The 25,301-nt window shown below is 41.5% G+C and overlaps 2 protein-coding genes across 2 annotated transcripts; both read right to left on the reverse strand.

Annotated features, from left to right (window-relative positions):
- Nucleotides 1–3,962: 3,962 nt before the first annotated feature.
- Nucleotides 3,963–17,197, reverse strand: LOC114910498 (deleted in malignant brain tumors 1 protein-like). Its single transcript, XM_029251877.1, has 19 exons — nucleotides 16,905–17,197; nucleotides 15,541–15,852; nucleotides 14,255–14,569; nucleotides 13,261–13,575; nucleotides 12,754–13,077; nucleotides 12,318–12,623; nucleotides 11,354–11,656; nucleotides 10,404–10,689; nucleotides 10,152–10,297; nucleotides 9,366–9,715; nucleotides 8,914–8,929; nucleotides 8,518–8,547; nucleotides 8,372–8,413; nucleotides 8,130–8,261; nucleotides 7,901–7,999; nucleotides 6,116–6,145; nucleotides 5,840–5,896; nucleotides 5,207–5,284; nucleotides 3,963–4,096 (listed from the first exon to the last, which is right to left on the reverse strand). Exons 1-19 carry the CDS (start codon nucleotides 17,116–17,118, stop codon nucleotides 3,963–3,965), a joined length of 3,489 nt encoding a protein of 1,162 aa, XP_029107710.1. The 5' UTR covers nucleotides 17,119–17,197.
- Nucleotides 17,198–18,341: 1,144 nt separating this feature from the next.
- LOC114910499 (scavenger receptor cysteine-rich type 1 protein M130-like) lies at nucleotides 18,342–24,592 on the reverse strand. Its single transcript, XM_029251878.1, has 5 exons — nucleotides 24,481–24,592; nucleotides 21,532–21,846; nucleotides 18,873–19,011; nucleotides 18,697–18,763; nucleotides 18,342–18,512 (listed from the first exon to the last, which is right to left on the reverse strand). The coding sequence occupies exons 1-5, from the start codon at nucleotides 24,590–24,592 to the stop codon at nucleotides 18,342–18,344; spliced, it is 804 nt and encodes a 267-aa protein (XP_029107711.1).
- Nucleotides 24,593–25,301: the final 709 nt, after the last annotated feature.

A 25,301-nucleotide genomic window follows, 5' to 3' on the forward strand; every position in this document is an offset into this window, starting at 1 on the left:
ACCACGCAGATAAAAAAAAAAAAAACGTGTTCACCATATGAATTTTAAGTCTGCTACTAAAGGAGAGGTACACTGACACTCAATGTTCAACTTTAGTGTAAACCCCTTATTAACCAATTATGTTGCAATGTAAAGTCCTAACTTGGAAAAAGGAAAAAGAGGACAGCTGTGGTCCATTAAACTACAGGTGTCCTTAACTGACCTTTATTAATGGGGTAACTTGTTCACTAGAAACCACTGATACCCAGAAAAATGTGAGCCCTTCAGTAAAGGGGCTTAACAGAACACACCAAAAATTTGATTATTATGGTACAAACCTTAATTAAACAGTAATTACATGGCAAAAACCTTCCAGAATGACTAAATAGCAGATTGTGAAAATGGATACAAAGAAATGCAGACTCCAGGCTGGAAACAGCAACATGTCACAGTAACTGTGGTTTGCAGCGAATTGTGTCTTTCTTTTCAACAGCTGTGTTTAAATGTGTTTCTGGTGTTGATATTTACCTGCAATAGGTGGCAGAACTGAGCTGTACAGTAACTGACTACCTGGAGAGGCCCTTCAACAGCATTTCTCTTATACTTCATTTTAAAATTTTAAAAAAGTTTATTCAGCATAATAACTGACTTGGAATAATTCATCCATTTATACAGCAGGAAATTTTTACTGTAGTGAGTGGAAGTACATATACTGGTCTACACTTGTTTACTGTTTTATACCACAAAAATTAATTTTTGGTCTTTTTAACACAAAATAACACATAATAATTACTAATTACCATTCATGTACATGAAGTTAATTTTTTGCCTTAACTAATTTTAAAATAAAGAAATGTATTTCATTATTTCTACTTTTTTTTTTTTTTTGCACACAGTAGCCCGCTATTAATTTCATCAAAAACGTGTTTTTGTTTGACTCAGTAGGAGAGATGAGTTTTATATATAATATTTTATATTTAATAATTTTGCCGATGCTTTTTTCCAAGGCGACCTACAATATTAAACTCCGTGTCGCTCATGTATCACTTGTGCTGCCTGTCGCTGCTTAATACCCTTTGCTGTGACTCCAGACGAGCTGCGAATCGGTGAAGAACTCAGCACACATTACAGCACAGACCAGCTCTGTGACGGAGCTCCGTTCAGCCTTTTGTGTGGCACCTTATCATGAACATCCTCTTGCTCCGTGTCACATTAGCGTGTTTATCTGTCCTCATCCTGACGCCTTTGCAGCGCCGCAGGTGTGTGCCCCTCGTGTGGTTTCTGAGCTCCCGTTGCACATTTGGTGGAAAGAAAGTTATTTATAGTTGTAGCATTATTATTTTTCATTTGCAACTATGATCTCATAGTGAGATATGTGGCATGAACCCATAACTAACAAAACTACATTGTTTTTTTGAAAATTAGCAGCACTTAAGCACCTGAACATGTTTACACTTAGGCCTTTATTAATTCATTTCGAAGACACTTTTCACCAAACTTTGGTCCAAAGTGATATACAACTCAGTGAAATGGAAAAAAAAAAAAGTTTGTTTATATTCAATGGACACGTTAGAAAAAACTACTGGAGTAGCTGTGTGAAGATTTGTCCATTGTGTAACTGTTGCTGTATTTCTCAAACAAGTGATTATAAAAAAACATGCTTTTAGATATTTATGCAATTCTCCACAGCTAGAATGAAACTCACATTGTTCTTCCTGAATCTGGGGCTTCACAGTTGGTTGTAGCCCCTTGTCCAGCAGCCGCATTGGCGTAGAAATCTTCGCAGTGGGGATCAAAGATTCAAGTTTATACATTAAATGCTGCAGCACAAGTTGTTTTTCACCTGTAAAAGTGTGTTCCCTGTTCTTCTTGTTTCTCTTCACTGTCTTCTTGTACTTCCAAGTTCAGGTTAGAGCTACAAGATGGTCAAAGACCCAGAATCTACAGTATCTGACCCCATCTACCTACATCTCAGCAAGAACACGTAAATCCTCCATCTCTTGCTACCTTCTAATCCCATGTCCTAAGGTTCCACTTTTTAAGTTCAGTACAAACTTTAGATTAAGCCATAATGAAGAGCAATGTTCTGCAACATTTCCACGCATCTATTATCAAAAACCACTTGTACAAATCAGGGTCACATTTTCTGTAGCCGATCCCAAAAACAGGGCATATGAAAGAAAACAACCCCTGATGTGATGCCTCTAGATCATGGTGTAATACTTTCTTTTATTTTTATTGATTGCAGAAAATAAAAACACCCCCTCAGACTTTTTGTGTTTACATTTTTATTAACTTTGTCTGCGCTAAAATAAATGCAAAAGGAGTGAAAATAAGGATACATTCTCTTCACAAACCACTATCCAGTGAAAACTGCCATTCAATGCAACATCTTGCAGCCATTTTTTGGCACTGATATCGAGAACACCAGACAGGAGTAATAAACATGGTAAAACTGCAGGAGCCCACAGAGTAAAAGCCACTTTAACCTCCATTGTGTTCCTATACCTTCTGTGTACATTTTTTTACCATCTAACAGCACAAAGCAAACACGCAGGTCCTTATTGCTCAGAAATTTTAGATAATAAACCGTGTACAAAATGTGAGTAAAATACATTTATAAAATGGGCAACATTTGCAACCTCAAAAAAAAAAAGATCATTTCAGTGTTCATAACACACAGTAGCAGTGTATTGGGAATTTCTACATGAATGTTAAGAATTCACATTTGTGGCCTATGCTGTTAATTGTTCAAATGTCTTAGCACTCGGTAAATTTAACAGCCTTTTACATCTTATTAAATCTGCACAAAAATCACAGTTTCATATTTAATGAGCACTGGATAAATTTCATCAATGATAAAGGGTAGGAAGGGGGGTGTGATGGTGCAGTAGGTTGGACTGGGTCCTGCTCTCTGGTGGGTCTGGGGTTCAAGTACTGCTTAGGGTGCATTGTGACGGACTGTGCCCTTTGTCCTGTGTTGCCAGGTTAGGCACCAGCTCCCGTGACCCCGTACAGGACAAGCGCTTTCAGATGTGTGTGTGTATAGTATAAGCTTGACTATATTAATTACCCCTACTACAAAATTTTTGCTGTGAAAATCTTTTGGCATGTCTAATTTTAAATCACAATCATTACATTCTTAGACAATACCTTCAAATGTGTATGAGGCACTAAAAGAATGAACAGACTCAGAACTGGTCCACTATGGCTTTAGTTTCAATATACAGGTAGTCCCCCGATTTACGATGGGGTTACGTTCTGCGAAACCATCATAAGTCGAAAAAGCATTTAATACACCTAACCTCCCGAACATCACAGCCTAGTATATGTGCGATGGCCATTACGGGCTTGCCACCTTCATGCTGGGCAACTATCTTGATTTACTCCTCAATAGTAATTGTCTTCCTTTCCGTCTTCACCAGCAGGAGGAGACACAGATGTGTGTTTCTGAGATGTTATGGAAACACAAAACACGACATAGATCCGGGGGTGGGGGGGTTTATTCAACTTTTTTTGGAAAACCTCTCCATCTGTGTCTGTATACAACTCTTACTCTACACCAGTGACCACGTGGCACACTGGGAGATGCAGATCGCTGTTGCTACCCAACATCACAAGAGAGTATTGTACTGCATATCGCTTGCCTGGCAAAAAAATTAAAAAACAATCAAAATTTATAATTCGAAGTACGGTTTCTACTGAATATCTGTCGCCAGCTTACCATTGTAAAGTCAAACCATTGTAAATCAGAGACCACCTGTATACTTTCACACTAACTAAAAAAAGCACAAGAGAGTAAAAAGAAATTTACATTTGCAAGTGTATTATTACAATAGTTTATGAAAACTTAATTGTTGATGAAAATAAAAATTAAGCATCTAAAGTTACTGTGTTAGCAGCTACTTTAGAAGCATCAGATCTTAATGAGCCTGTTGGTTTGAAGCTTTGGGCAGAAGGACCTTGAGACTCAGACTGGGCTGTCAGTCACAGAGAGATTCCAGAACTGCAGACGATCCTCCGTCTCCCACATCATCATAGTCAGTGTGGTCAGGATCAGGGGGTCCCTCACCAGGGGGTCCCTCACCAGGGGGCAGAGTGGTCAACGCTTTCTCTCCTGCAGGGACACAGTAGGAGAACCGGGTGACACACATCCTTGTACACATCAGAGGTACTGCTCAAGTGAATAGACTGTGATTTGAAATTTTTCAAAAATAATTACTGAATTAAAAAGTACTTGTTGAAAAATTTAAAGTAAAAAGTACCAGATACAAACATTTTAAGTACCAAAGTTAATACTAGTAACATATAAAGAGCCATTTCTGTTCCCACAGTCCAGATGCTTAAGTCAAATTATTAAAATAAAGCGACCCAAATAATTCAGGAAGAATTTTAAAGAAGCTCATAAAATTCTCCCATAAGAGAAGGAAAGCATTTACATTTACTCATTCAGCAGATGCTTTTCCCCAAAAGAGACTTCCAACGAACACCATGTAGTACGTAGTGTTTTGCCCACACCTTATTCACCAAGGTCACTTACACTGCTAGATACACTACTTCCAATGAGTCACTCATCCACACAGCAGTGAAACACACTTTCTCTCAGTCACTCACACACACTATGGGTCACTTTTTAGCAGTCAATAATCCACCTGAACAGCATGTCTTTGGACTGTGGGAGGAACCTGGAGAACCCAGAGGAAACCTACTCAGACATGAGGAGAACATTGAAACTCCACACAGACTGAGTCAGATGAGAATCTACGCCTGAACACCCAGCGATGTGAGGTGGCAGTGATACCCGCTGCACCAACATGTCACCCCATTTTTAACTTTTTAAATAAGATTTTTTTTAGCAGCTTCTACCACCACTTCTGAACTTGAGTGAACTGGGTTGTCAGTGAAGGTGGGACCAAAGTAGGGAATAAACTGGCTGGTCAAGAATAAACTAAACTGAAATCCACAGAGGAGAGCTGACAGTTAGGAGAAAATCCTACAGTACTGGATTTGTGCTATAAAAGACAAATGGTTTTAAAAAGTTAAAACAGTAAATGAAAAACTTAAAAGAGTGTGATAGAAATGTAGAAAAGTAAAATTATTTGCTTTCTTTTCAAATGTACTTGTGAAAAAGTTAAAAAAAAAAAATTTCTCTTAAAAGCACACTTTTTTTAATAGGAAGATAGTAATGAGAGAAATTCACATCACTTGTGTGTAAAGAGAAACTCACCTGGTGAAAAATATCGACTCTGTTCTACAGCCACAGCATCATCATAGTCCTCCGCTGTGTCTTCTGTCCCCATCAGTCCTGAACGTGGAACAGAGAAGCCACTTGGTTCTTTAAGGATATTAAATGTAACACATTTCGAAAGTGGTGAGATACTTTTATATTAAAAGAAGTTCAGTTCTGTCAAAACTCGTATAACTATCATGATATGATTATCAAATAATATAAATATTAATTAACATTAACTGAACTGGTTTTTCATTTGGAAAGCTTGTTGATGTAATTAATAAATCATACATTCTGAAGAGGACATGAAGGATCAATTCAATCTGTTATGAACAAATCTCCACTGCGACAAAATGATGAAAATATTCATACATTTAATCCTTTTTAATACATGAATTAATAAGATTTTAACCTCGAAAGAGAAAAACTGCTTATTTCTAATTGCAGTTTTAGTGTCACTTCCATTCATTTTTTCTTAACTGCTGTTCTCAAAAAATTCACTCTAGACTGAATTCTTACTTTGTTAATATAGAGCAGAATCTTTTATGATAATGACTGATTATGTTTACAGATTATTCACTGATATTATTGATACCCTGGAATGACCTGCAGCCCCCAACGGAAACCCACCAGCACTCCTCTCCAGAGGAAAAGCATCGTCATAGTATTCTTTCTTCTCATCTGTCCCTGAGAGTAATAAAAAAAGAAAATTGTGTTTGCCTTTTAATTATGATTAAAATATTCTGAAATAATACACAAAAAGACAATTGGACTATCAGTAATGGTTCCAGTTTAATTAGAGCACACACACACACACACACACACACACACACACACACACACACAAACAAACAAGCCCCCTACCTGAGAGGGGGTCTCCCTCACTGTCCTCCACATCTTCATACCCAGAGGGCACATCCTCAGACAGGACACTTCCTGTGAAGGAGACACACACTCAGTCCTGTCCTCAGAGAGAAGATACATGAAGTTCTCTCTGCTGATGCCTCACACACTGAGAGAAGACAGGATGTGTGAGGTTCGAGCAGCTACCGCCCACACCCAGGAACGCTAACTGACACTCTTATCACCAACATCCTCTTCCTCCCTATTGGCTGCTGTCTCTCATCTGAACCGTTTACAGCACTGCAGCTGCGAGCTCCTCGTGTGGTTTTTCAGCTCCCATCACATGGTTAGAAATGGAAGCCTAACAGTTTTTCATACCTGCCAGACTAATAATTTTTATCTACAGAAGGTATCATCTCATTTAGAGACATTTGAAATATGCACATGTAACCGTTGGAAAATTGTGGTTTTCTGCAAATTTCTGCAGTTTTTTTGTAAATATACATTTACATTCATTCATTTAGCAGACGCTTTTCTCCAAAGCGATGCACATCTTATAGAAAATACAATTTGTGCATTGCATTAGCAGAAAGAGACATAGCTGCAGATGTGTGGCTCTTAAGCACAGTTAGTTTCTTTCCTTCACCATATGCACCGATCTTCATCACAGTAATAGCTGCATAAAACTTCACCAGGAGATGGTAAATGCATTACCATATTAAATATGGTAAATGCACTACCATGACCTTATGGTATGGGTATCTTTTCACCAGTATCCCTTTATATGCATTAGATATTCAAATTTATAATGGTGAACTGACAAAAGCTGAATTTCTAAAGAGTGAAAGATTCCCAAGTACACTGGATCCTCAACTTACAAGCACTATTCAGTCTGTTAGTCTGCTTGTAACTCAATTTGTTTGTAACTCCAAGGTCTCTGTTATAAATCCTGGTGAAGAACGCCTGAGGTTCCCCTTCCTTGAGCACTCCTACTGCACTCCTGACATGTGCTCTGCAATCAGGACTCTGTATAAAAGAGGAAGTTGACTGTAGAACCACTTTGTACAATGTTGTTCATGTGGTACTACTCATAGTTTTCTCGATTGTCTCAGTTCTAAACAGCAAAACTGCTCCAACATCGTTGTCCTTTGCTGTGTCTTTTATCTAAAGCTCTGCAGGTAAAAACTGGTTAAAGCCACTTTTACCATTAAATCATAATCAACTGGAGTTATATAATATGGATGTCCCACCATTTGTTCACAGGTGAGGTTCTTTAAATGCCTCAGATAAAGGAATACAAAATGAACATGTTCTATGTCTCTCCATCCTCCCGATATTCCAGTGGCCTTCAGGGTCTTTCAGAAATAAAAATTAGGTTGTGAGGTTGGTTGCATTATGATTTTGTTATGTTTTATTAACTTTGTATTATGTTACAGTTAAAACTAAATTAAAATCACTGAAAATAAAGGTATTTTTTCTTCCCAGCCTCCTATAGCTTATCACAAGAGGATTTGCAATGTTTAACTTCTAGGCACTTTTCAAGTTTTTTCATATTCTGTTCACTCTCAATAAAAGCTTATTAATTGTGACAAACCCCCAAGACTTTAATCTTTAAAAATTCCTAAATCAAACATTCCTAAGCCCTTACAGCCACTGTATGTTTTGTCCTTTTTAAGAGTATCTGCATGGGACAAAACTACATTTAGTAATATTCCATGGTAACTTCCTACCTGAATAGTGAATGAGTCATTGTTAAAGTACAACATTTTGCCAAAAGTTGTGAATAATGTATAATTTCTGTTAGCTACCTTCTTTCCAAATATGAAGAGGACAATAAGATGTTGTCACCTTTTCTGGGGTTTCTGTACGTCTCTCCTCTGGTCAAGTTGTACTCTATCTCTTCATAAATGGCCTCATGCAGAGGGGTGAGACCCCCCTGGTACAGGGCTGTAGGGGTGGAAACACAGACAGTAAAATCATTTCATTTTATCAGAAGCCCTTAAAAGGCCAGATCTGTCCAAATGAACTATGCTGCTTGTGTATGAAAGATCATGTAATCAGCAGTGTCCTTCTGTACCTCTCTTCAGAACCCTGTTCTGGTACAACTGTCCAGCCAGAAGCACCAGCAGTAGGAAGAGCAGAGCCCCCAGCACCAGGAACACCACAAGAGGGATGGACAAGGGTGTTTGGCGTGGTGCTTTGGTAACATCTGAAGGAGTAACATAGAGAGAGCTGCATAATATATTCCTGATCCAGAGCACAGAAAGTATGTAATTCATCTGCCCACTGTCAACATGTACAAAAAGTAAGTGAAAATACCTGGTCTTGCTGAGGTTTTAGTTGTGGATGTTCCTGGAATTTCTGAAAGAAATTATTTGGTGGGTACATATAATTATACATGTAGTAGGTATGATTAAGTCACCCAAATGTACACTGAGAATAGTTACACAAAAATTTTACTCCACCTGTAGTAGATGTGAATTCAGAAGATATGCCTGAGAAATTGAAAGAAAATCAGTCTAAAATGAACATTTTGATTAAACAAATTTGGATTTTTTTTGCCTCCCAAAAGCTGAGCAGCACAAGACATGTACATTGATTGTTTTAAAAGATGCTTTTCAGTCTATAAAAATTAACTGAAATGAAAGCAATGTAAAATGTGGGATTTAACTGATGTTTTTATCTAATCTGCTTTAATACGTTACACAAAACTCCCTACTTCCTCATGGTGGGAGGAAACCAGCGTATCCAGAGGAAACCCTCACGATCACTGAGAGAACATGCCAACTCCAGGGAGACAGAGCTGGGATCAAATCCACTTCAATTCTCACAAAATTAGTGTAATGAGACACCAGTCCTACCGACGTGGCCACCATGCTGTACAAACCAGAGACCAGAACCACCATGTGGTCTTCATTACACTATAAATACAATATAAATGCATATATATATATATATATATATATATATATATATATACACATCATCACACACATCATTTGAACAGCTTGTCCCATACAGGGTCGCGGGGAGCTAGAGCCTAACCCGGCAACACAGGGCGTAAAGCTGGAGGGGGAGGGGACACACCCAGGACAGGACGCCAGTCCGGCACAAGGCAGCCCAAGCGAGACTTGGGCCTCAGACCCACTGGAGAGCAGGACTCGGTCCAACCCACTGCGCCCCCTTCCAATTTAATCATTAACAATGAAACCCGAGACACAGCAACTTGTAATTATACTTTTGTTTGAAATTTCCCTCATTATATCTTTTACGGATCTTTTTGTTAAACTGTTGAAACGACAGAAATCCATACTGAGAGAAATGAAGCTCCACAGCAATTCTCACCTTCACAGGTAACACCAGCATCCTCTTTGTGAGAGCAGGAGGTCCTGTGGTCCTGAAGAGAGTGAGGACAGTCCCACAGGTGGCGCTCACTGCCCCAGCACTTCACCTCATTCAGCCAAATTGGACCGTTTCCTCTCCCAAAGGCAGCATTCCCATGAGCCTTCAGTGCTGTTCCACAACCCAGCTGTCTGCAGACCACCTGGGCATCATTTATGTCCCATAAGTCGTCACAGATGGTCCCCCAGGAGCCCTCATACCACAGCTCCACCCTCCCTGAGCACATCCTGTTGCCCCCCTGCAGTCTCAGGGGCAGGTAGCCTAGAGGGTAAATAAAGACTGTGACTGACCACAGAGCAGCAAGATACTCTGACAAAGAATGACATACTGGACAAGTCTGAACTGAATGTACTCTGGAACATAGTTTCCCGTCGTTAATTTTAATCTAATATGTATATGTAATATGTATGTAATGTTAATAAGTATATTCTGAAACTAGAGCAAATGGGAAGCCTCGTCAGAACCACAAAACCACAGTTCTTTCAGATATGAACATTGGACTTCCACACAGTCTTTGCAGATCATTAATTAAGTCATCAGCAGTCATAATCTCCTGAGTTATGATCAGTTTTGTAGCTCTCTACCAACACCTTTTTATGTAAACGTTGTTGAATGACTAGTGTCAAGACATCTCTAACTGTGATACTGAGATTTTAATAACTAATAAGACAGAAACACCTTTCCGGTTTATACCAACCACTGCTATCATGTCCATTAACTTCAACTTCACACAGAGTCAGGATGCCGGGTTTTGGGAGGACCACGTTGACATAGCGTCCCATTGTCCAATTACACTGGAAGGAACTGGACTGTCCTGCTGCGATGGAGGGAACCACTGCACATCTGAAATGTGAAATACATTTAAAGTTCTACACATATTAGATTAAATACATTTGATGGTAAAAAGTGTCTCAAAATCCATGCCAGTAAGGATAACAACACTGTGTACAGGGGATTCTGGTTGCCATTGTCATTCAGGGAGTTTCCAACACGAATCTCTGCCCCATCGATTCTCTCTGAGCAGCAGTCCCCTCTGTTGGTGATGGTCACTGAGGTCACAGTGAAAACATCCTGCAGGTCCAGTCTCCACCATGGCTTGGAGTCCTGATTGGTGTGAGTGCAGGACCCATCTGTATACTTTGTATTTCTGTTTCCATCAATAGCATTGCCAGCAGCACCATAAGAGTCATATTGGGACGACTGAGTTGCCGTTCCCTTCAAAGCCACATTTTTTTCTGGAGAGAGAAGACAGATGGAGAAATTTAATTCCCACCGAGTTATGTGGGTGACTCTATAAATACTGGAAAGTTCTCCAGTCAAAATACCTTTGTCATGTATATTTACTCACACACTTTCAACAGCATTTCTTTCTACGGCAGAGTCACAGTGGTCTGAAACCTATCCCATAAAACTAGTGCGCAAAGCAAGCAGCATACACTCCAAATGGATTTATTGCAGGAACCTTAATATGTATAATTTTAATAATTCATTTTCATGCTCTGAGTAAGATTTCTCAGAATTGTCCACTGATGAATATTTATTCAGCTCACACCTTTATCCGAAGCAATTTACAGTTAACAATTGTCCAAAGCAATTGTTAACAACTAACTTTCTTACAATTATTTACCCATTCATTCAGGAGGGTAGTTTTTACCAGAGCAATTCAAGGTAATTCCTCAATGGTATTATAGCAGTAATGGGAACTGAGACATGAAAATGTAAGCTTCTGTTCACAAGGCCATGTCTTTATATTTATATAAAGTGATTTAATGTCAATGTACCGTGCCAGGTGTCTCCTGTTTAAGGGTTAGGTCACTGCAGTGATACATACTTGAATTTAGGGAATTAGCAAAACTACAGAACCAAGCTCTGGAAAACAAAGTAACAAAATTATCTTACGTTCACAGGTAATGAGGGCCACTTCACCATCATCACATTTATTCTGTCCCCAGGGAGAGGATGGACACTGCCACAGTGTGGAGTCATGTGGGCGACATTTGACAATATCCAGCCAGTTTGGAGCTCCTTTCAGTCGAGATTCTGTATTAGAAACAGTCCCGCTCTTCCCACAGTCGAGTTGCTGACATATTACACTTGCTGTATTGGTCTCCATTTGATTGAAACACACGTTTCCCCAGGTGCCATTGTAGAAAACCTCCACCTGCCCAGAGCAACCTTCAGCCAGTCTCAGATCTTTGTACTCTGCAAGAAATGGACAAGAACTTGATATTAGCAAGAGCACAAGACATCTGTAAGAACCACCACACACCAAATGAGGACACCAGGTGCCAGTCAGGACAGTTAAGTATAAGGCACCAAACCATTGCCTTCCCGCTGGGAAATCTTAATCGAAACAACTCTTCCCTTTGCACTCACTTGTCCTCCGAACTTGCTTCTGTTCTTTGTCACACCCCTACCTGCTCCCCTGACTGGCTCCACAACTCCCACGGTAAAGACCCACTACTTTGCCCCTTTTGATTACGTCTCCGGATTCTCGACCCCAAATAACGTTCCCCAAACGACCTGACCCTTTGCCTGTCCCTGACTATGATATTTGCCTTGTCCCTCCTGATCGCAGAAAAGACCCTGCTTTGGGTCCACCATCCTGCTTGTCAACTCTCAGTCTTGACAATGTCACATCACCAAAAACTGGAAGAATTGAATTATCCATCTGGATAAACAAATTGCTAACATTATTTAATTCATATTTGAAAATTAAAATTTTTGTAAGAACTAGAGTAGGACCACGAACCATTGCTACATTATATTTTTCTTCGTTATATCTTAGTGCAAGGTATTATGAACACTCCCTCCCAGAATATCTTCTCTGTTTACCAGGTCTTATGTTGTGAAAAGAACTGACCTGAACACACAACTCCTACATCCTCCTTGTGAACGCAGTCATGGTTCCCCCACTGTGAAGAGGGACAGTCCCACAGAGATGATTCGTTCCCCACACAGCCAACCTCATCCAGCCATATAGATCCATTTCCTGGACCAAAAGAGGTAGAGCGGAGAGCCGTCCCACACTGGAGCTGCCTGCACACCACCTGAGCATCATTCAGGTCCCAGGAGTCATCACACACTGTTCCCCAGGAGCCCTGGTGGAACACCTCCAGCCTCCCTGCACAGCCACCCTCATCACCCACCAGCCTCAGGGACCTGTGCTCTGGGAGAAGTTACCAAAAAGAAGAGACCTTGTATTTGTAAAACATACATAACATTTAATAACTAGTGTAATCCATCCATATCCAAACAATATTCATTATGAATTCAATTTAGAAGTCATGTGTACTCACTGGAACACACTATGGACACATATGAGCTGGAACTGCAGTTGAATGTGTGTGGAGCACTGCAGTTCCCCAAGTGAAACTCAGTCCCAGAGCATTGATACCCTGTGAGACACACATCAGTGTCCCCTGTCCCAGAGATGGAGGAGCGGTAGATCCTCACTGCAGAGCCACAGCCCAGCTGTCTGCAGACCACAGAGGCCTCCCTGATGCTCCAGGAGTCCAGGAGAACTCTGCTCCAGGTGTGCTGGTAGTGAACCTCCAACTGACCCCCACAGCCACCTTCTCCAGACAGTCGGACCGTCCCATTGAGGCTGGAGAGAGATGATCCTGTAGAAACATTAGCATCTCATAATGGGTATCTTACAGCACCAGCAGTTCATTCTGTGCTTTGTATATTTTTTCCAGAGAGTTTTATAGTAAACAGAGCTGATGTACAAAAGATTGTTTCTATACAGACATGTGACTGTGACCCCTCTCCTACAGTACAGTGATGAGCACAGCACTCCTCACCAGTACAGATGACTCCCGCATCGTGTCCATGAGAGCATGCAACTCGGTTCCATGAAGAAACAGCACACTGGGACAGGTGTGTCTCCTTCCCCTGACACTCAAACACATCAGCCCAGATGGGGCCACTGCCCTTTCCAAACCAGGCCTGTCCTGGCACTGCCACAGCGCTCCCACAGCCCAGCTGCTGACAGAGGACATTGGCTGCTCTCAGATCCCAGGATGCATCACACACTGTGCCCCACTCAGTGAGGTACTGTAACTCCACCCTCCCGGAGCAGGAGTCTGGGCCGTCCACCAGTCTGCCGTTTGTGTACCCTGTATGGAAAAGAATGACACAGTAAAATATTATGGAAATAAAGACCACTGTAAATGAGGATTTTTAAAAAAATGGCAGCATACAGGTTTTGTTGGGGGCTGAAAATGTAAAACTTTCAAAAAAAATCGTTGAGTTCATTTATATTTGGATTTTCTTGAATCATCTTCTTTCAAAAAAAAAGTTTTTAAAATGTGTTTCTTGCAGAGTGAAACCTACTTTTATTTACATGGTCAGCTGATATTTTGCAGTAAAGACCACACAAACAGAATAGTAGTGTGGGACTGAATTAATTCAGTTTGTATCCACAGTGTTTACAGTACAGATCTTGTGGTCCTTAGTAACGGTGATCAGTAATAAAATGTATTGGAATGTTATCTGTTGAAATTGTCAACAATGAAGACTGTATAAAGCGTGTGAAGACAACGCATCATTATTTTCAGCTTTTCCATTAATCACTTAGTGGACACCTTTGACTAAGGCAGCCAGCAATTATAAATCACACATTATCTGAAACCACTTGTCCCAAGTAGGGTCGCGGTGAGCTGAAGCCTAACCTGGCAACACAGGGTGCAAGGCTGGAGAGGGAGGGGACACACCCAGGACAAGCGGTTCTGTATACTGTTTTAATAGTTATGTGTCCAACAAAGTAGATGGTATACCTTGCAACTCGAATCTTACCAGAACACACGAGTCCCACGCTGTCATCATGTGAGCAGTTCTGTTTCTTTGTGGATGATTTCGGACAGGAGTAAACATTTGACTCGTTCCCTGTACACTGAATCTCCTCTGTCCACATTTGGTATCCCCCCTTCCCAAAGGCAGACCCTCCCAGCACCTTCGCAGGGATCCCGCAGCCCAGCTGCCGACACACAACTTCGGCATCCTGCAGGTCAAAGTCAGCGTCACACACTGTGTACCAGGTAATTCCATGTTGGATCTCCACTCTCCCAGAACACAGGTGTGTACCCTGTACCAGTCGCACATCTTGATGACCTGAGTGTTAAGAAGTAATCAGCTATCATTATTATAGAGTATTTTGTTCAGTTTTACACTTTACAGAGAAAATACTTGTCATGTTTGTAGAGACAGTGGTGATGTGAACTGAAATGCAGTTTGTGTACAGGTGCAAAAGTCAATAGTGAAGCAGTGACGCTGGGTAGAAGTGAACTTGATGGCGATTAAAAACAGAGACTTGAAGACGTGCTGACTGTGGGATTTGAAGGACAATGAAGACAGGGAGCTGGACAATGAGGAGGGACAAGAAGCACACAAGGAATAGGTAAATTAAAGGCATGAACAAACAGGTAAGGAACACTGGACAGAGTGAACTTAAAGAGGCAAGGAGAGAAGATCACGAGCACTGGTCGAGATTTCGCCAAGTCCATAGATGTTCTTCACTGTCTTAAAGATTGTCTGATGGTTTGGTTGAAAAGAGATGTGTTGAATCCTACTGGTTTGTTTGCTGTAAGGTCCCCTGCAAGTCATCTACAGAACTGCTCCCAGGGGTGGTGACGCAACTAATACCCCAGTAACGCAAATTCACAAAATACTGTATGCTGTTGGCAATGTTGAAAAAAAATATTTTGGAAAAATTAACTCGACTGGAACAAAAAAATGCCAGATGGCAAGGGATTGTAGTGAAACAATGTAAAAAAAAGTGTGACACCTGCCTGCTCACCTCTTCTGGTCAAAACACGAAGTCAGTGTAAAATGTAGATCATTTATTATTTTGTGGACTGAAGTGATTGGATGAAACAATGTGCCCTGAAGTCTCTTTATCAGCTCAGTGCATGTTTGTTTGGTTGGTTGGTTTTACATGCTGTTACAAACGATGGGTAAATGCAGACACAAGGATAGGAGTACAGAACCAGGTTGAGAAGATTCTTTTTTATGCCCTCAGCGAAAACACCCAACGAGGGCTATTTATAGACCTCTTAGATAGGATGATAAACTGAGTTGTGCACCTGAGCAGATGGCCCCAGCATCCTCATTATGACCACAGTTATGTTCTCCCCATCTACGTGACGCACAGTCCTTCAGTGTTGGTTCGGTGCCTCCACAGAGAGTGTCGTCTTTCCAAATGTTCCCAGTTCCTGGACCAAAGTGAGCATTGAGAGGTGCGTCTACAGCATCTCCACAGCCCAGCTGTCTACACACCACTGCAGCATCAGTCATATCCCAGTATTGGCTACACGCAGTTCCCCACTGTCCTTGATGAAGAATCTCCACTCTCCCAGCACAGCGACTGTTCCCGTTCACCAGCCTCACATCACTGCCTGGAAGAAGAGACACGGAGGCACTTTAGTTAAATAATTTCAATGTTGATAAAGAGTCTGTCACCTTGTTCTCAAACTGGTATGACATCAAATAGTATCCAACATATATTAAGCTGACTGGCTGCTTTTTACATCAGCAATGTTGGCCTGTAGAGTGTAAAGCTGAGTCCCACTCAAATTTACTCCTGATACAAACACATTTCATCATATTCTTTTCTAATCTACAGTGGATATCAAAAATCTACAGCATTATTTAAATTTCAGCTTTTTTGATATATAGGTTGAAATTTAAATTAGACCTTATAACCATGAATAGTTAATGGATAAACACACACAGGCTGAAACCGCTTGTCCCAAGTAGAGTCATTGCAAACCGGAGCCTGACCCGACAACACAGGGTGCAAGGCTGGAGATGGAGGGGACACACCCAGGACGGGATGCCAGTCCGTCGCAAGGCACCCCAAGTGGGACTCGAACCCCAGACCCACTAAAAAGCAGGACCCGGCCAAGCCCACTGCACCATTATGCCCGCCAATGGATAAACAAGTTAGCAATCTTCAAAGTAATAATTTAAAATTTAAAAAATCAAATCCATGGATACACAAACACACATTTGGATCAAGTGGTAACATATGAAAATGTAGAAAGAGTTCCTCTTTAATTTGTACTTTAATTTGTACATTCTTACAGTGAAGCTAATGTGTCCACATTACAATCTAACAGGCTTGAAGCTAACAGTAAAGTGTTGATTTGAAAGTCCTTGCATAAAATTTAATATTTGAAGTTTAAATTTGGTTCATATGGTTGAAACAAACGAACTGTACTTAAGAATCACACATCTGCATCTATGTGTCTCTCTCTGCTAATGTAATGTACACATTGTATTTTCGATGCGATGTACGTCGCTTTGGAGAAAAGGGTCTGCTAAATGAATAAATGTGAATTCTAACAGATCAAGGAGAACATACTTATTTAACCCATTAGTAATTAAAATACATTTTAAAAAAATAAAAGTTACAAATTTGTGCAACACATAACTTCAGCGAACTTACTTTCACAGGTAATACTGGCGATGTCATTATCGCCACATGTGTTGTGTCCCCAGGGAGAGGATGGACACTGCCACAGTGTGGAGTCATGTGGGCGACATTTGACAGAATCCAGCCAGTTTGGAGCTCCTTTCAGTCGAGATCCTGCACTTGAAACAGTTCCACTCTTCCCACAGTTGAGTTGCTGACATATTAAACTCACAGTGTTTGCGTCCATCTGATTGAAACACACGTTTCCCCAGGTGTCATTGTAATAAACCTCCACCTGCCCAGAGCAACCTTCAGCCAGTCTCAGATCTTTGAATTCTAACAAAAAAAGAAAGAGGTTGACAAATATTATAATGTAAGCAACAATCACTCTCTCAGACATACTATTACTCACTGCAGTACGGTAAGCAATAACATCTTATTTACATATTGATGTTTCACCAATCACATTTTACACATTTCCTTTTAAAATTAACTTTTAAAATAATGACCACATTCCATACCTGAGCACACAATGCCTACATCCTTCTCATGTCCACAGTCATGTTGTCCCCACTGTGAAGAGGGACAGTCCCACAGGGACAACTCATTTCCCACACAGCCCACCTCATCTAGCCAGGTGGATCCATTTCCTGCACCAAAAGAGGTGGAGTTGAGAGCCGTCCCACACTGGAGCTGCCTGCACACCACCTGAGCATCATTCAGGTCCCAGGAGTCATCACACACTGTCCCCCAGGAGCCCTGGTGGAACACCTCCAGCCTCCCTGCACAGCCACCCTCATCACCCACCAGCCTCAGGGACCTGTGTTCTGGGAGAAGGTACAAAGGAAAGAAGATACCATGTATTTGTAAAACAGGCATAACATTAAATAACTAGTTTAATCCACCCATATCCAAGTAATATTCTTCTGCAATATGCTTTGTAATGAATGTGTTTTCTGTGTATGTCTGTTGTGAAAGGAGATACACAGGGATGGAGGTACCATGTTTTTCTATTGTATAGGATTAACATTAAGTTACTAGTGTAATAGGGGGGCACGATGTGCAGCAGGTTTGGCCTGTGGTTCAAGTCCGCTTGGGGTGCCTTGCAGCAGACTAGCATCCCATCCTGGGTGTGACCCCTCCCCCACCAGCCCCACGTCCTGTGTTGCCGGGTTAGGCTCCGACTTGCTGCGACCCCGCTTGGGACAAGCGGTTTCAGTCAATGTCTGTGTGTGTGTGTGTGTGTGTGTGTGTGTGTGCATGTGTGTGTACAATACTCATCACAAATGTGCTTTATAATGAGGGATCAGTACTCACTAGAACACACTATAGACACATATGGGCTGGAACTGCAGCTGAATGTGTGTGGAGCACTGCAGTTCCCCAAGTGAAACTCAGTCCCAGAGCATTGATACCCTGTGAGACACACATCAGTGTCCCCTGTCCCAGACAGGGAGGAGCTGTAAATCCTCACTGCTGAACCACAGCCCAGCTGTCTGCAGACCACAGAAGCCTCCCTGATGCTCCAGGAGTCCAGGAGAACTCTGCTCCAGGTGTGCTGGTAGTGAACCTCCAACTGACCCTCACAGCCACTTTCTCCAGACAGTCTGACCATCCCATCGAGGCTGGAGAGAGATGATCCTGTAGAAACATCAGCATCTCATAATGGGTATCTTACAGCACCAGCAGTTCATTTTGTGTACAGTATATTATTCTTAAATGAGTTTTAGAGCCAATGGAACTGATTTACTGAAGATCGTTTCTATACAGACATTTGACTGTGACTCCTCTCCTACAGCATAGTTATGAGCACAGCATTCCTCACCAGTACAGATGACTCCCGCATCATGTTCATGAGAGCATGGAGCTCGGTTCCATGAAGAAACAGCACACTGGGACAGGTGTGTCTCCTTTCCCTGACACTCAAACACATCAGCCCAGATGCGACCCCTGCCCTCTCCAAACCAGGCCTGTCCTGGCACTGCCACAGCGCTCCCACAGCCCAGCTGCTGACAGAGGACATTGGCTGCTCTCAGATCCCAGGATGCATCACACACTGTGCCCCACTCAGTGAGGTACTGTAACTCCACCCTCCCGGAGCAGCGGTCCGGGCCGTCCGCCAGTCTGCCGTTTGTGTACCCTGCGGAAAGAGCAGACAGGCAGTTAAATATCAGGGAAATACAAAACACTGTAACTAAGAATTTAACAAAATTATCAGCATAAAATCTATTTTCAATCATTTTTTAGTTTTTCTTTGTTAACCATTATTTAGTTGACACCTTTGCCCAAGGCAGCTTACAACATTAGATTTGTATACTGAGCAACTTACAATTATTGACCCATGTACAGAGTTTCAATGATTTTATTGTATCAGTTTTAGGTAAATCCCTTCTTCAAGGGTACTGCAGCAGCGGTGGAGACTGAACTTGTGCCCCTTGTCTGATGACAGCTCCTTTTAAGATGACTGCTATAACAACTAAGCTACCCACTGTCCATATTTTACTACTAATTTAGTAATACAATGGTTAATTTTCTGGGCGCCTCCCACAGGAGCTGGTCTGAGCACGTTCCACTGGGAGGAGACCCCAGGGCAGTCCTAGGGCATGCTGAACAGATTATATCTCATGTCTGTTCTTGGAACACCTGGGTGTCCCCCTGGAGGAGCTAGAGCGTGTGGCTGGGGATAGGTAGGTTTGGGCCCACTTGCTCTGCCTCCTACTACTGGGACCCTCACCAGAAAAAGCAGAAAGAAACCGACGATCTTATTTAATAAACATACACATTTTACATTTTCCATAACTGTATGGAGCAAATGTTTTAAACAGTCAAGGTCACTGATGGAAAAAATATGTGAACCTCCTCCTCCATTTTCTGAACCGCTTGTCCTATATGGGGTCGCAGAGAACCGGCGCCTAACTTGGCAACACAGGGCGTAAGGCTGGAGGGGGAGGGGACACACCCAGGACGGGACGCCAGTCCGTCGCAAGGCACCCCAAGCAGGACTCGAACCCCAGACCCACCGAAGAGCAGGACCCGGTCCAACCCACTGTGGCACTGCGCCACCGCGCCCCCCTCAAATATGTGAACCTCTAGGATAAAGATCTTAAAAAGGCGATTGGAGTCATATATTCCAATAAATACAGGTATGAGTTAGACTTGGTTTCATATGAAAACCACATTTTGATTCGCTGCTCTTCACAACAGAGTTTTGTGGAATATGTAGAATATGGCTCTGCCAAAAGAGATTTCAAAGGACCTCAGAAGAAGAGTTGAAGCTCATAAGATTGGAAACCATTAAAAAAAGGATTTTTAAAGGCTTGGACCTCCACTGCTAAGCAGATTCCATTTGCTGCTCTCCCTCAGAGTGAGAGCTCTACAAAGATTAGTGCAAAGGCATGCAGAATAATCTGAAAGAATCCAAGGGTGACAGCTAAGGATCCACAGGCACATCTTACACTTGCATGTAACATCTGTGATCATGAGTTTACAGTAAGAAAAATAACAAACATGAGTTGTGTTCATGAGAGGTTAACCACAGAGGAAGCCAGTGTTCTTCAAAAAAATGCTGTGTGTCTCAAGTTTGCTAAGAACAACTTAGATGTTTCACAGCACTATTCCAACAATGTTCTGTGGACAGGTAAGACAAAAGCACAAACTTTTTGTATGTACGTAGTGCCATGTTCAGAGAAAACAAAACACTGCATACCAAACATAAAACCTCATCCCAACAGTGAAGAATGGTGGAGTGAGTATAATGCTGTGGGGCTGCTTTGCTTGTCAGGGTCTGAATAGTTTGTAGCCACTAACAGATCAAGTCCAAGTTGTATATGGAAATTCTGCTGGAGAATGTCAGGTTTCTGATCTAAAACTTGAAATAAGCTGGGTCACGCAACACGACAATGATCCAAAACACAGGAGTAAATCAACAACAGAGTATTTTTTGAATGGTTGAGTTGAAGTCTTGACCTCAATCCTCCTGAAACGATATGGTGTGATTTATTCAAACAAGAGGTGAAAAATATGCATGAAATGGGATAGTTCATACAAAGAAATGCACCAAAATGCTGACAAAAAGCAGCTACACAAAGCATTTTCTTCAGGTGACTGCCAAAAAAGAAGCTTCCAGCAGTTGCGAAATATATGAGTTCACATTCTTTTTTCATCAGTGACCTTGACTGTGTGAATGATTTGTTGCATAAAATGTAATGTGAAATATGTATGTTTTAAATAAGACTTTATTATTATGGCTAAGGAGGGGGTGCAGTGGCGCAGTGGGTTGGACCACAGTCCTGCTTTCCGGTGGGTCTGGGGTTCGAGTCCCGCTTGGGGTGCCTTGCGATGGACTGGCGTCCAGTCCTGGGTATGTCCCCTCCCCCTCTGGCCTTACGCCCTGTGTCACCGGGTAGGCTCCGCAACCCCATATGGGACGAGCGGTTCTGAAAATGTGTGTGTGTGTATTATGGCTAAGATGAAAATCAGATCACATTTTATGAGCTATTAGGATAATTCTAAATAATTCTTCGATTTGCCTTTTTATCTACCAAATGGGGTAAAGCAGTCATTGCAGAATTGTTCATTCAAATAGTGCAACACGACAGTAATTTCTGCTAAGGTACTAAATTTGAAACACAGATCCTTGAAAACATCTCTCAGCCCTTACCAGAACACACAAGTCCCACGCTGTCATCATGTGAGCAGTTCTGCTTCTTTGTGGATGATTTCGGACAGGAGTAAACATTTGACTCGTTCCCTGTACACTGAATCTCCTCTGTCCACATTTGGTATCCCCCCTTCCCAAAGGCAGACCCTCCCAGCACCTTCGCAGGGATCCCGCAGCCCAGCTGCCGACACACAACTTCGGCATCCTGCAGGTCAAAGTCAGCGTCACACACTGAACCCCAGGTAGTTCCATGCTGAATCTCCACTCTCCCCGAACACAGGTGTGTACCCTGTACCAGTCGCACATCTCTGTGACCTGTAATCCAATAGGGAATCTCAAGTGAATCTTTCAGCTTTCACTAACACTTCATTCCCCTCACAGTGTTAAATAGACAGACGCACAAATACACACATTCTCTGAACCATTTGGGGGTCACAGGGAGCCAGAGCCAAACCAGGCAACACATTGCATAAGGCTGGAGGGGGAGGGGACACACCCAGGACAGGACGCCAGTCTGTCGCAAGGCAGCCCAAACAGGACTCAAACCCCAGTCCCACCGGAGAACAGGACCTGGTCCAACCCACTGCGCCACTGTGCCACCGCTCCTCCCCACCAGACAAGAGACAGACAATATGTATATATAGATAAACTACAGCAGGGTGAAATAAAATATCCAAAGTACAAGTTAAACAGGAATTATTCAAAGCTGCACTATTATTTTCAAAGTAATATTTCATTTAGTAATCATTCAACAAATCACTATCATTTCAATCAGCGTAAACCTTTATGTATGATAGTAGTACATTACAAGGCACTGATGAGGAAAAACTCATGCTAAGAGGAGCACAGTGAATTTGGATAGAATAAAAGGACACCTAGATGAAATCCACAGTAACTGATGGAAACAAAGACTGATTTGTGCACCAGCAAAGAATTCTGCTGGGACATTGTGCTGGGAGCCGTTAAAGCCATCTTCCAACGTATGTCCGTTCAAGTTACAAGTCCTTTTAAAACAACTTATGAGACATTTTACAAGTTTTACAAGGATTGAATTTGGCTTTCACATGACTCCTGAGAGCTGAGCAGTGTTTATATTCATTAATTTAGCAGATATGGCACGTAAGTATTAACTAGTACAAACTGTCCTCCACTCATGACATATGCAACTTATGATGATCTATAGTTACAATTGTCCCATAAACTCTATTAAATTCTTTCTTTAAAAGGCAACATTTCATCGTAATGTCTAACAATGACCGCTACATCTGCCATAGGATAACGGAGGCACTGTATTTGTAACTGAATCAGTGTGTTCATCAGGAACTGCATTTGATTTACAAAAATGTTGTATTTAAAGAACATTGTGCTTATTTGAGGGGGGCATGGTGGCGCAGTGGGTTGGCCCAGGTCCTGCTCTCTGGTGGGTTTGGGGTTTGAGTCCCGCTTGGGGTGCCTTGTGGCTTACTGGCGTCCCGTCCTGGGTGTGTCCCCTCCCCCTCTGGCCCTATGCCCTGTGTTGCCGGGTAGGCTCCGGTTCCCCGAGACCCCATCTGCGACGAGCGGTTCTGAAAGTGTGTGTGTGTGTGTGTGTGTGTGTGTGTGTGTGTGTGTGTTGTTGATGATTCCATTCAAGTTTCTGGTTTAAAATGACTAGAAAGGAGAAACGTGATTGTTCTGATAATGCAGAAAATAAAAACTGAAATAAAATTGCATTGCATAAAAATGTTGCATTGTTCTGTATTTATATTACTGTATATTTGTATTATTTAACAAGAAAGACATGTAAAATCAGAAATATAACAAATCTCAAATAAAATGTGGCATTCAGACTTTAATTATTTTTGCATCCTAATTGTTAATATAATACAGGATTTTTTTTATTAAGTTGACTTACAATGAGGTCATTGGAATAAAACCAATTTGTAAGTGTCGGACTGCCTATATTTACCTGATACTTTTGTTCAAGGTGATGCACGGTGTGAGGTACACACTACACTGAACTCACTATAGTCTATCTATTCAACAGAGTCGGTAACATGCTCAGACACACTCACACACACATTAATAGCAATTTAGAGTCATCAGTTTGCCTGTAACACATCTTTGGACAGTGCGAGGAAACCCACATGAATATATGGGGAAAATGCTGTCCAGCCCCTACGCCATCTTAAATTATTGAAATTGATGTTTTCAGTGCAAATTCATTTTCATTTTTTCATACATTTGTTTTTAATCTTTACTGTTCTGTTTAGTTTTTTGTTTTTTGGTTGACTTAATACATGAACACTGAGTGTCACGTGTGTTTTTTTCTGTGAGCGTTTGATAGGTGTAGAGTAAGTAACAGGTACGAAGGAGCCGAAGAAGCACAGGTAGACAGCCATATCGTACTGTAGAGGAGTTAAAGAAGGGAAACTGCCTTGTTTTGTTGTGTTGTAACAGATGTTAATTAATGGGATCTGGGGACATTGCAGGATAAATTTTTGTCAATTTTGGGGCTCCGGAACACATAAAAAAGGTCACTGTCATACCATTTCATCTAACAGTGTTTATGTTTCCGAATTATGAGAATTCATCTTATGAAGAGTATTTCAGAAATAAAATACCTTTGTAAGGTGGAAGAAGACTGTATAAGTTTCTTTGTAAATATGATACTGCCAAACGAAACATTTAATGTCTAATCCGCAGTTATGGAAATTGGAGAATCGGTACAGAACATGAGAGTTCATCCACTGTGCACAGACAATGAAAGGACAGTTGGATTCAATGACCTCAAAGTATCACCTGAACAGGGTTATAATTCAGTCAACTGTGGAAATTAATATTACAGAAAATATAATAGAGTACATGTAATCTCTACATATTTGTGTTTACGTATCAGCAAGTACCATATAAAATGCTTTTCATTCCAAACAACTGTAAAGAACATGATGTAATTTATGTGTCTCCTACCTGAGCAGATGACTGAGGCATCAAGAAAATGATTACAGTTATGTTTACCCCATCCTTTATGTCCACAGATCTTCAGTGTTTTCTCTGACCCCTTGCAGGAGACATAATTCATCCAGATCTTCCCTTCTCCTGCTCCAAAGTGTCCGTATTGCGGTGCTGCTACAGCATCTCCACAGAACACCTGTCTACACACCACTGACGCATCCGTTATATCCCAGCCACGTCCACATACAGTTCCCCACTCTCCTTCATGAAGAACCTCCACTCTCCCAGAACAGGGACTGTCACCATTCACCAGCTTCACATCACTGTCTGGAAGAACAGGAGAGACAAAAAAATTATTTCCAAGTGCTACATATAGCATACTGTATATACACACACTGAAACAGGCTAAAATTCCCATTGCTCACCAACAAGCTATGAATAGTTTAGTCTTTTCCGGTTTTTCAAACACGTACGGTTCAAACTGAAATTACAGAATACACACTTTCTTTAAACATCTGAAATTAGCAAATGCACTTATCTAGAAGTTCTGGAAGGGCTACGAGACCATTTCAGGGATACTCTATGAGACAGTTCAACTTAAACACCCTACTTCCCTCACCCTGATGACCATAACTGGGTGTAAACGTGTGAACACTGACCACCCCGGACTGCCGACTCACACCAGTTCAGCTACATATGCAACATGTGTCACATCGTATGTTTCCTTTTTCTGTTTGCATTATTCTCCATTGAAAGCTCTAAAGGAGCCTATTGTGGAGGGATATCCACAAAAATAAATTATTAAATACATGAATTCTTTATCAGTAATAACTTCT

The sequence above is a fragment of the Scleropages formosus genome, chromosome 5, assembly GCF_900964775.1.
Source record: "Scleropages formosus chromosome 5, fSclFor1.1, whole genome shotgun sequence".
In the NCBI taxonomy this organism is placed as follows: Eukaryota; Metazoa; Chordata; class Actinopteri; order Osteoglossiformes; family Osteoglossidae; genus Scleropages; species Scleropages formosus.